Source organism: Embiotoca jacksoni, unplaced genomic scaffold (assembly GCF_022577435.1).
Source record: "Embiotoca jacksoni isolate LCO1_2020_lvr unplaced genomic scaffold, fEmbJac1.0.p SCAF_73, whole genome shotgun sequence".
Taxonomy (NCBI): Eukaryota; Metazoa; Chordata; class Actinopteri; family Embiotocidae; genus Embiotoca; species Embiotoca jacksoni.
The window spans coordinates 412957-426309 of record NW_027185429.1 but is presented as its reverse complement, the minus strand read 5'-3'; the positions used below and the strand labels follow the sequence as shown (position 1 = coordinate 426309).

At 35.4% G+C, this 13353-nt stretch overlaps 1 protein-coding gene across 3 annotated transcripts in view; it reads right to left on the bottom strand.

The window, feature by feature from the left end:
• Positions 1–2753: 2753 nt before the first annotated feature.
• Positions 2754–13353, bottom strand: part of col12a1b (collagen, type XII, alpha 1b) — a 114630-nt gene continuing 104030 nt past the window's right edge. For 2 of the 3 annotated variants that reach the window (XM_069177466.1, XM_069177467.1), the window contains exon 75: positions 2754–3741. In XM_069177466.1, coding sequence (XP_069033567.1) covers positions 3650–3741 — 92 coding nt within the window. In that variant the 3' untranslated portion in view covers positions 2754–3649. Of the gene's footprint in view, positions 5646–13353 lie in introns of all 3 variants that reach the window. The other variant, XM_069177469.1, reaches the window with a different exon arrangement.

Here is a 13353-nt window from a genome sequence, read left to right as displayed (position 1 = left end):
TTTCTTTTTAAATGGTTTTCTAAGTTTAAATGTTGCACTCATCCACTTTTCTTTTGCTTCTTTGTCGGTTTTTGACTGATTCAGTAAATCCTGACGAATCAACATAATGAATCTGTCTTTAAAAAAAGAAATGATCTCAGAGGATGAAGCATGCTTTTTTATTATTCATAATCTCTGCCTCCAAGAAAAGCTGTCAAACTGAGCTGCAGCCTGTTGGTCAGCAGAACGTGTTGAAAGGAGCGACTCTGGTTCTGGTTCTGGTTCTGAACGGTGGCAGCTGCAGGGACAAACTGAGCAAACCACTGCTGCTGCCAGACTTTCCATGATGTCATCGCTGGCCGGCCGGCTTCTCCCAGTTTATAGTCTTGCTCAGAGCCGGAGACACCGAGCTGGAGGATGAGTTTTTATTGCACTTAGCAGCGACGTATCTACCGTAGGCCACAGGTCTGGACTGAGTCTGTCAATCTTTCTCCTCCAGGTGATTTGGACTCCAGTTTATTTGTTGAGCAAAGTGCTTCACATTAAACATAAAATACAAAGACATTAAAGATAAAGAAGGTGATATAAAAAGAGAGATAAAGCAGTTTAGTCCTGATGTTTAGAAAGTGAGCAGCTGCCAGTCATCTCCAGCACAGCCACAGATTTATCCTTGTAGTCATACATGACAACATCCGGAGAGTTTTCATGCAGCTGAACTCCCAACATCCCTGAAGCGTCTTTAATCTAATTTCCCCTCAGCAGGATGAAGGAAATGTGCATGCAGTTTACAGTTTGTTCTTAATGACCTTCAGTCATCGTGAAATATATATATATGTATATATATATATAGACGCCGGAGATACCACGTTTGATGGGGGTCAAATTTAAAACATTTCTGAGCGTGATGAAACACTTTAGGAATTTTTGTTTTTGTGTGTATATATATATATACATATATATATATATGTATATATACACATATATATAAACATATATATAAACATATATATATATATATAAATGTTTTAAATTTGACCCCCATCAAACGTGGTATCTCCAGCGTCTGCGAGGTCGAGAGAGGAACATCGAAGCTGCTGATAAGCTCGACCCTCTCAGGGAACAAGGCCACGCTGTCCTCCTCATCCCGTTTCAATTACAGCGCAGGAGCTTTCTGATTGGAAACAGCACGCTGGCTTTTCTAAAGCGCTTCTTTTCCTTTTTTCAGATTGGTGTGCTGCGGTCGCTGCTTTCTGCTGTCTGACTCAAGTAAGGAAAACATCCAAGCTGCTGGTGTGTGAAATGTCCACAATTAGTGAGACATGTTTCGTTATATCAGTTCAAATCCCCAAAATATTGTAATTAATACGAGGTTAATACGAATTCACGGTGACACGACCCCGCCACGTCAGAGAAAACCCACTGAGTGTCTTGAAACCAGAAAATTTTGACTTTTTTTGTCTGAAATATAACTTATCACTCATCGGGATAGTTAATGATTAATATTCTATCAAACGAGTGCCTGAAGGGAGAAATTAGACCCAGCAAAGCAACGCTGGATTTAAAAAAGGTGGCTACAGATGTGATATAAAGGCCAGCGGGCACTTCTCTTTTTCCTCTCTGATATGTAAACTGTATTCCTGTGTTATAACTGGTAGCTGTAGATGAGTCACACTCGAGTAGAGATGAACTCATCTGAAGAGACGGAGGGCAGTGATGAGGTGTTTCCATGGCACAGATCTCATGTTTACAGCTTATAGATGATTAGTGCGCTCAGCTTTATGTTTGTGGCAGTGATTCAGGGGGAAAATGTCCCAGGAGAAAATAGTGGTGAGCAAATCAGGCCAGTGAAGTTATAGCTGATTCTAAACAGCTTCTGGCTTTGGGGTCGTAAAACAAAAAGTTAGCGTTCAAAAAAGATGAAGAAAATAAGAGCTTTAAAACATTCCCCAACTTCCTGACTGTCGTATTTATACCTGCCTTTCCAAGTTTTTCTCAGAGACATAAAAAAGTGAAAATGTGCAGATGAGCTGTGGGACCGAGCCGATAATCCTGCTCTGATCCTTTTACCTCACCGTGGTCTTTGTTGCCAGTTCAAGTTCAAGTTTAGAAGTAGAAGAGGCCCTTAGCTGCAAACCTTCCTGATGGAGTCCAGATGGCCTTGAAGTCAAACCAGGAGCCCCCGAGTGCCTCTCTAGTTGACCTTTGACCCACGGATGATCTCTGGTGCCTTCCTTGTCATTTCAAGTGCCCTTCTAGTTCATCCAAATACTCTAAACTGAACCGTGACTACGTCCCACTAGGTGTCCAAGTGCTGCTCTTTCTTCTGTGTTTTTCTCTTTGGCCCACGTGGCCTTCTGGTTGGTCTTAATGCGTCTGATTGGCCAAGCGTCCCACTCGGTCACCAAAACGCGCCTCTGGAAGCCAAAGTGTCTGCGCGCCGAAGGATTAGTTTCACCAGAGATTCAGTTTTGATTGATCCAAGTGTTCCTTTAGCAGTTAGTCCAAGTGAACCTCTAGTCAACCCCAGGAATGGCGGCCCCTAGGGGCCCTTCTAGTATGTCCAGCTCTCCTTTCTGTTCCTCAGAAGAGCGTAAGCGTCCTGCTGGTTAGTCAAGTTCCCTCCAGTAAATCTCTACCAGAGCTAACAGGTGATCCACTCCGTGCCCCCCACATCTAATCAAACCCTCTCTAGAGTTTTATCATCAATTCCAGCAGGTGGTAACTGGGAAATTTCCCATTTTGAAACCCTGAGACAAAAAAAAAACACACAGGTGTAGATTTTCAGTAGTTTTATTGAAAAATGCCTCTTCTGTTTTCAGAAATAAATAAGAAAATAAGGCTGTGGAATTCACAATCTGCAGTTAAAACATGAAGCAGCAACACCATTTCCATAGTCTTGCACGCAGGTTTAGACTACATTCGATACTGAGAAAATGACAAGAATGACAACAACTTTTATTCTGGTTAAAACAAAATGAAATGTAACAAAGACATTTACTAAATAAACACCACAGACATGCAATTCCACCTTTGGTAAAATTAGCTGTGACGGAATAAAAGGAAACTGATAAATATTAAGTCTAGGGATACAAAACGAAAGCGGTGTTTAACTGCCGTAATGAAACTGGACCTCCTTGAAGACGACACTGAGCCGAAGGTTATATTTAACGTACTGATGAACTGTGACAGAAAAAACAAAAATCATTTCTCATCTGATGTCCCGACACTGTGAACATTTCTTTCTTGCGCTGCCGTTGCCAGCTTCGTTCCGATGAGTGCACTGTTCAACACTGCTAGTCAACACAAACTCAATGCAAATATGTTACAAGCAAAAGACACGAGTGGGAAAGGAAAGCTCACAGGTTGTCGTGGTTTCGTAACAGTTTTTCTTCTTCCATTTAAAAGGATTTTTGCTGAACAATCAGCCCCCCTCCCCACCCCCACCCTCACACACACACCCCCTCCGATCTGTCCGAACCCTTCACCTGCCACAAAAAGGAATATTCACAGACACTTGAAGGCGTTTAAAGGTATTTTCGAATAAATTTGAGGTGTCAAACCCCATTTTGTTTTCTGTGTATAATTCTAACAACAAACACAGTTTGAACAAGAGAAAAGGAAAAGGAGAACTGGGCTTCTCTTATGACGTTAGCCTGTTGGATGTCTTTCTTCATAGCGACCTCTTTCGACGCTGGTTTTGCAACACCTCAACCTCGTCGGGGACTTGGACGACCCGGGTGTCTGGTTCTGGAGGGTATCGGCCTGCTCGGAGATAGTGTTTGGGCTGGTTGAGCGAAAAGTTGACAAGTTTCCTCTGACTTTGTCTCAGCATGCACAAGAAGAACGGTTTAACTGAGGTGTTTCTGTCTGACTGCTGGTTAGTAAAGAGCTGGGGGCGTGGCCTCAGGATCTGGGAGGGAGTGGCTTGTGTGACACAGCAGGTGGGAAAGAATCGTTCCTGTTTTCAACTCAAAACAGGAAGCAGTGACATTTGTTTTGTAGACCTACGAAGCCAAAACAGCTTCCACTCAAAAGTGAGTGAGTTTCCAGCCTTAAAAAAACAGGGCTGATCGTGTGATTTTTTTTGGGGGGGGGAAACAAAATGTCTTCAGAACCAAACTGCTCAGTTAGCTTAGGCAGTTTTGAAGATTTATACGAAGTCATTGATTAATATTCAGCCTAAAATCAGCCAGTGAACCAGATTGACAACAAACTCTTTTTTTATAAACTTGACTTTGATTCATTGCTGCTGTCTTTATTTTACAGCTGGGAAGCTGCAGGCTAACAATAAACAAAGCTAACAACATTAGCAAAGCTGAGCTACTTTAATCTAAAAGCAGGTCATCGATTCAGCAGAGAAACTCAGAATATCGTTAGATATTTGAATGATTTTCACAGTTAACGAGCTGTTTAAACTACACCTGAAGTTAATCTGTGATTTTAACCAGACTAATTAATTACTTTTCTCTCGCTTTTCGCTTCTTAACAGCAAAACGTATTATTGTTATTGTTATTAGTATTGTCCTTGTTTTGAAAATCTAACAAACAACTAGTGGAGAAAATAAACTTTATATTTCCATGATAACATTTAATGTCCATCTGCTGCTAAAAGACTTTGTGGTGACAAATTCTCCAAAAATAAATCATCTTTAAATGGCAGGATGTCATCAACAACCTTCTCGTGCTGCACTGCCATTGGCCGAGACACCGACAAATTCACAAACACTGAGGGGTGTGGTCTCCCGAGGCCCCCTTTGGACACGCCCCCGGTGAACATGGCAGTGCGTCCCTGTTCTTCCAGGTGTTAGTCTGATCAGTCAGGTGACTTCACCACACAGGAAGTACCAACACTCATTCATTTACAAAATAAAACACGGAAACATTCAAGTAGGAGCTCTGCTTTGGGACACACGGTTAGTATTTCATCACAGGTACAGTGGAGGCGTTCAGGGAGAAAAGCTAAATAAAACCAGTAAAAAAGAGGAGAAGCTGCTTGTTGTACACGAAGCGGTGAGTCTAAACCTCCAGGGTCACATGTGCAGGAGAAGAGATTCAGTTTGGCCCTGAGCAGTTTACAACGGACACTTTAAAGAGGCGTTTCTGTCGGCATTCAGCAAGCAGCGGGTTGTTGTTGTTTGCAAGGCACAAGCTGTCAGAGTCCAGATGTTAACGACTGGACGTCGAGGACTCGGTTCAAACATCATTTACAGGCACACATTAGTTTATTTACAGGTCACATGTTAACAGTTGCTGCTGCTGCCGGTGGTGCTGCTGTTGCTCTCTCTGCTACCAATCCACCTTTGTTAGTATTTGTTTGGGGCTGTTTGTTGTTGTTGGTGCATGCTCCTCCACTCAACACAAGGGTTCTTTGTTTGGTCTTTGGCTTCAAGATGCAAACAGGCCACTAAACAGGTCGGTGGCATCATCAGCGCTGCTGCTGCTCTGTTCTACCGGCTGTGAGTCGATGTTAGTACGGGGTCCCTCTTTGTTGTTGTTGTTGTTGTTGTTGTTTGTCAGCACAGTTTGTTAATTGTTTCCTTTGGCGGTTATCCTTTAAACAGCTCTAGAGCGTATGAGCATGTGTTTCAGTTACTGGACTTGTGTTTTTGTTTGTTTTCAGGAAGTCAGTGAAAGCAGCACAGGCGGCATGAAAAGTTACTGTGAACCTGAAACAGGCCAAAGAGTGGGAGGAGTCAGTTAGAGGGATCAACAGGTTCCACACATGCATCAATCATGAAATAACATTTCAGGGGACTCACGTCTTCCTGTGTGAACCAGCAGGATGTTATAGTGTGACTTCTTTATCATATTATAGACGACATGCTATAGTGTGACTTCTTTATCATATTATAGACGACACGCTATAGTGTGACTTCTTTATCATATTTTAGACGACATGCTATAGTATGACTTTTTTATCATATTATAGACGACATGCTATAGTATGACTTTTTTATCATATTATAGACGACATGCTATAGTGTGACTTTTTTTATCATATTTTAGACGACATGCTATAGTGTGACTTTTTTATCATATTATAGACGACATGCTATAGTGTGACTTTTTTATCATATTATAGACGACATGCTATAGTGTGACTTTTTTATGATATTTTAGACGACATGCTATAGTGTGACTTTTTTATCATATTATAGACGACATGCTATAGTGTGACTTTTTTATCATATTTTAGACGACATGCTATAGTATGACTTTTTTATCATATTATAGACGACACGCTATAGTGTGACTTTTTTATCATATTTTAGACGACATGCTATAGTGTGACTTTTTTATCATATTTTAGACGACATGCTATAGTGTGACTTTTTTATCATATTATAGACGACACGCTATAGTGTGACTTCTTTATCATATTTTAGACGACATGCTATAGTGTGACTTTTTTATGATATTTTAGACGACATGCTATAGTATGACTTCTTTATCATATTATAGACGACACGCTATAGTGTGACTTCTTTATCATATTTTAGACGACACGCTATAGTGTGACTTTTTTATCATATTATAGACGACATGCTATAGTATGACTTTTTTATCATATTATAGACGACACGCTATAGTGTGACTTTTTTATCATATTTTAGACGACATGCTATAGTGTGACTTTTTTATCATATTTTAGACGACATGCTATAGTGTGACTTTTTTATCATATTATAGACGACACGCTATAGTGTGACTTTTTTATCATATTATAGACGACATGCTATAGTGTGACTTTTTTATCATATTTTAGACGACATGCTATAGTGTGACTTTTTTATCATATTATAGACGACACGCTATAGTGTGACTTTTTTATCATATTATAGACGACACGCTATAGTGTGACTTTTTTATCATATTGTAGACGACACGCTATAGTGTGACTTTTTTATCATATTTTAGACGACATGCTATAGTGTGACTTTTTTATCATATTATAGACGACACGCTATAGTGTGACTTTTTTATCATATTATAGACGACACGCTATAGTGTGACTTTTTTTTATCATATTATAGACGACATGCTATAGTGTGACTTTTTTATCATATTTTAGACGACATGCTATAGTGTGACTTTTTTATCATATTTTAGACGACATGCTATAGTGTGACTTTTTTATCATATTTTAGACGACATGCTATAGTGTGACTTTTTTATCATATTATAGACGACATGCTATAGTGTGACTTTTTTATTATATTTCAGACGACAAGCTATAGTGACTTTTTTATCATATTATAGACGACATGCTATAGTGTGACTTTTTTATTATATTTCAGACGACAAGCTATAGTGTGACTTTTTTATCATATTTTAGACGACACGCTATAGTGACTTTTTTTTATCATATTATAGACGACATGCTATAGTGTGACTTTTTTATTATATTATAGACGACATGCTATAGTGTGACTTTTTTATCATATTATAGACGACACGCTATAGTGTGACTTTTTTATCATATTTTAGACGACATGCTATAGTGTGACTTTTTTATCATATTATAGACGACATGCTATAGTGTGACTTTTTTATCATGTTATAGACGACACGCTATAGTGTGACTTTTTTATCATATTATAGACGACATGCTATAGTGTGACTTTTTTATTATATTATAGACGACATGCTATAGTGTGAATTTTTTATCATATTATAGACGACATGCTATAGTGTGACTTTTTTATCATATTTCAGACGACAAGCTATAGTGTGACTTTTTTATCATGTTATAGACGACACGCTATAGTGTGAATTTTTTATCATATAGACGACATGCTATAGTGTGACTTTTTTATTATATTTCAGACGACAAGCTATAGTGTGACTTTTTTTATCATATTTTAGACGACATGCTATAGTGTGACTTTTTTATCATATTTTAGACGACATGCTATAGTGTGACTTTTTTATCATATTATAGACGACACGCTATAGTGTGACTTTTTTATCATATTTTAGACGACATGCTATAGTGTGACTTTTTTATCATATTATAGACGACATGCTATAGTGTGACTTTTTTTATCATATTTTAGACGACATGCTATAGTGTGACTTTTTTATCATATTTTAGACGACATGCTATAGTGTGACTTTTTTATCATATTTTAGACGACATGCTATAGTGTGACTTTTTTATCATATTATAGACGACACGCTATAGTGTGACTTTTTTTATCATATTTTAAACGACACGCTATAGTGTGAATTTTTTATCATATTATAGACGACATGCTATAGTGTGACTTTTTTATTATATTTCAGACGACAAGCTATAGTGACTTTTTTATCATATTATAGACGACATGCTATAGTGTGACTTTTTTATTATATTTCAGACGACAAGCTATAGTGTGACTTTTTTATCATATTTTAGACGACACGCTATAGTGACTTTTTTTTATCATATTATAGACGACATGCTATAGTGTGACTTTTTTATTATATTATAGACGACATGCTATAGTGTGACTTTTTTATCATATTATAGACGACACGCTATAGTGTGACTTTTTTATCATATTTTAGACGACATGCTATAGTGTGACTTTTTTATCATATTATAGACGACATGCTATAGTGTGACTTTTTTATCATATTTTAGACGACATGCTATAGTATGACTTTTTTATCATGTTATAGACGACACGCTATAGTGTGACTTTTTTATCATATTATAGACGACATGCTATAGTGTGACTTTTTTATTATATTATAGACGACATGCTATAGTGTGAATTTTTTATCATATTATAGACGACATGCTATAGTGTGACTTTTTTATCATATTTCAGACGACAAGCTATAGTGTGACTTTTTTATCATGTTATACACGACACGCTATAGTGTGACTTTTTTATCATATAGACGACATGCTATAGTGTGACTTTTTTATTATATTTCAGACGACAAGCTATAGTGTGACTTTTTTTATCATATTTTAGACGACATGCTATAGTGTGACTTTTTTATCATATTTTAGACGACATGCTATAGTGTGACTTTTTTATCATATTATAGACGACACGCTATAGTGTGACTTTTTTATCATATTTTAGACGACATGCTATAGTGTGACTTTTTTATCATATTATAGACGACATGCTATAGTGTGACTTTTTTTATCATATTTTAGACGACATGCTATAGTGTGACTTTTTTATCATATTATAGACGACACGCTATAGTGTGACTTTTTTTATCATATTTTAGACGACATGCTATAGTGTGACTTTTTTATCATATTATAGACGACACGCTATAGTGTGACTTTTTTATCATATTTTAGACGACATGCTATAGTGTGACTTTTTTATCATATTATAGACGACACGCTATAGTGTGACTTTTTTATCATATTATAGACGACATGCTATAGTGTGACTTTTTTATCACACTATAGACGACATGCTATAGTGTGACTTTTTTATCATATTATAGACGACACGCTATAGTGTGACTTTTTTATCATATTGTAGACGACATGCTATAGTGTGACTTTTTTATCATATTATAGACGACACGCTATAGTGTGACTTTTTTTATCATATTATAGACGACATGCTATAGTGACTTTTTTTTATCATATTATAGATGACATGCTATAGTGTGACTTTTTTATCATATTTTAGACGACATGCTATAGTGTGACTTTTTTATCATATTTTAGACGACATGCTATAGTGTGACTTTTTTATCATATTTTAGACGACATGCTATAGTGTGACTTTTTTATCATATTATAGACGACACGCTATAGTGTGACTTTTTTTATCATATTTTAAACGACACGCTATAGTGTGAATTTTTTATCATATTATAGACGACATGCTATAGTGTGACTTTTTTATTATATTTCAGACGACAAGCTATAGTGTGACTTTTTTATCATGTTATAGACGACACGCTATAGTGTGACTTTTTTATCATATTATAGACGACATGCTATAGTGTGACTTTTTTATTATATTTCAGACGACAAGCTATAGTGTGACTTTTTTATCATATTTTAGACGACACGCTATAGTGACTTTTTTTATCATATTATAGACGACATGCTATAGTGTGACTTTTTTATTATATTATAGACAAACACGCTATAGTGTGACTTTTTTTTATCATATTTTAAACGACACGCTATAGTGTGACTTTTTTATCATATTATAGACGACACGCTATAGTGTGACTTTTTTTTATCATATTTCAGATGACACGCTATAGTGTGACTTTTTTATCATATTATAGGCGACACGCTATAGTGTGACTTTTTTATCATATTATAGACGACATGCTATAGTGTGACTTTATCATCGTATTATAGATGACACGCTATAGTATGACTTTTTTATCATATTATAGACGACATGCTATAGTGTGACTTTTTTTTATCATATTTTAAACGACACGCTATAGTATGAATTTTTTATCATATTATAGACGAAACGCTACAGTGACTTTTTTATCACACTATAGACGACATGCTATAGTGTGACTTTTTTTATTATATTATAGACGACACGCTATAGTGTGACTTTTTTATCATATTTTAGACGACACGCTATAGTGTGACTTTTTTATTATATTATAGACGACACGCTATAGTGTGACTTTTTTATGATATTATAGACGACATGTTATAGTATGACTTTTTTATCATATTTTAGACGACACGCTATAGTGTGAATTTTTTATCATATTTTAGACGACACGCTATAGTGTGACTTTTTTATCATATTTTAGACGACACGCTATAGTGTGACTTTTTTATCATGTTATAGACGACACGCTATAGTGTGAATTTTTTATCATGTTATAGACGACACGCTATAGTGTGAATTTTTTATCATGTTATAGACGACACGCTATAGTGTGACTTTTTTATTATATTATAGACGACACGCTATAGTGTGACTTTTTTATCATGTTATAGACGACACGCTATGGTGTGACTTTTTTATCATATTTTAGACGACACGCTATAGTGTGACTTTTTTTATCATATTTTAGACGACACGCTATAGTGTGACTTTTTTATCATATTATAGACGACACGCTATAGTGTGACTTTTTTATCATATTATAGACGACACGCTATAGTGTGACTTTTTTATCATATTATAGACGACATGCTATAGTGTGACTTTTTTATCATATTGTAGACGACACGCTATAGTGTGACTTTTTTATCATATTATAGACGACACGCTATAGTGTGACTTTTTTATCATATTATAGACGACATGCTATAGTGTGACTTTTTTATCATATTTTAGACGACATGCTATAGTGTGACTTTTTTATCATATTTTAGACGACATGCTATAGTGTGACTTTTTTATCATATTATAGACGACACGCTATAGTGTGACTTTTTTATCATATTATAGACGACACGCTATAGTGTGACTTTTTTATCATATTATAGACGACATGCTATAGTGTGACTTTTTTATCATATTGTAGACGACACGCTATAGTGTGACTTTTTTATCATATTATAGACGACACGCTATAGTGTGACTTTTTTATCATATTATAGACGACATGCTATAGTGTGACTTTTTTATCATATTTTAGACGACATGCTATAGTGTGACTTTTTTATCATATTTTAGACGACATGCTATAGTGTGACTTTTTTATCATATTTTAGACGACATGCTATAGTGTGACTTTTTTATCATATTTTAGACGACATGCTATAGTGTGACTTTTTTATTATATTTCAGACGACAAGCTATAGTGTGACTTTTTTATCATGTTATAGACGACACGCTATAGTGTGACTTTTTTCTTATATTTCAGACGACAAGCTATAGTGTGACTTTTTTATCATATTTTAGACGACACGCTATAGTGACTTTTTTTATCATATTATATACGACATGCTATAGTGTGACTTTTTTATTATATTATAGACAAACACGCTATAGTGTGACTTTTTTTTATCATATTTTAAACGACACGCTATAGTGTGACTTTTTTATCATATTATAGACGACACGCTATAGTGTGACTTTTTTTTATCATATTTCAGATGACGCTATAGTGTGACTTTTTTATCATATTATAGACGACACGCTATAGTGTGACTTTTTTTATCATATTTCAGACGACACGCTATAGTGTGACTTTTTTATCATATTATAGACGACACGCTATAGTGTGACTTTTTTATCATATTATAGACGACATGCTATAGTGTGACTTTTTTATCGTATTATAGATGACACGCTATAGTATGACTTTATCATATTATAGACGACATGCTATAGTGTGACTTTTTTTTATCATATTTTAAACGACACGCTATAGTATGACTTTTTTTATCATATTATAGACGAAACGCTACAGTGACTTTTTTATCATATTATAGACGACATGCTATAGTGTGACTTTTTTTATTATATTATAGACGACACGCTATAGTGTGAATTTTTTATCATATTTTAGACGACACGCTATAGTGTGACTTTTTTATCATGTTATAGACGACACGCTATAGTGTGAATTTTTTATCATGTTATAGACGACACGCTATAGTGTGACTTTTTTATGATATTATAGATGACATGTTATAGTATGACTTTTTTATCATATTTTAGACGACACGCTATAGTATGACTTTTTTATTATATTATAGACGACACGCTATAGTGTGACTTTTTTATCATGTTATAGACGACACGCTATAGTGTGAATTTTTTATCATGTTATAGACGACACGCTATAGTGTGACTTTTTTATTATATTATAGACGACACGCTATAGTGTGACTTTTTTATCATGTTATAGACGACACGCTATAGTGTGACTTTTTTATCATATTTTAGACGACACGCTATCGTGTGACTTTTTTATCATATTATAGACGACATGCTATAGTGTGACTTTTTTTATTATATTATAGACGACACGCTATAGTGTGACTTTTTTATGATATTATAGACGACATGTTATAGTATGACTTTTTTATCATATTTTAGACGACACGCTATAGTGTGACTTTTTTATCATGTTATAGACGACACGCTATAGTGTGAATTTTTTATCATATTTTAGACGACACGCTATAGTGTGACTTTTTTATCATGTTATAGACGACACGCTATAGTGTGACTTTTTTATCATGTTATAGACGACACGCTATAGTGTGAATTTTTTATCATGTTATAGACGACACGCTATAGTGTGACTTTTTTATCATGTTATAGACGACACGCTATAGTGTGACTTTTTTATCATATTTTAGACGACACGCTATCGTGTGACTTTTTTTATCATATTATAGACGACATGCTATAGTGTGACTTTTTTTTATCATATTTTAAACGACACGCTATAGTATGACTT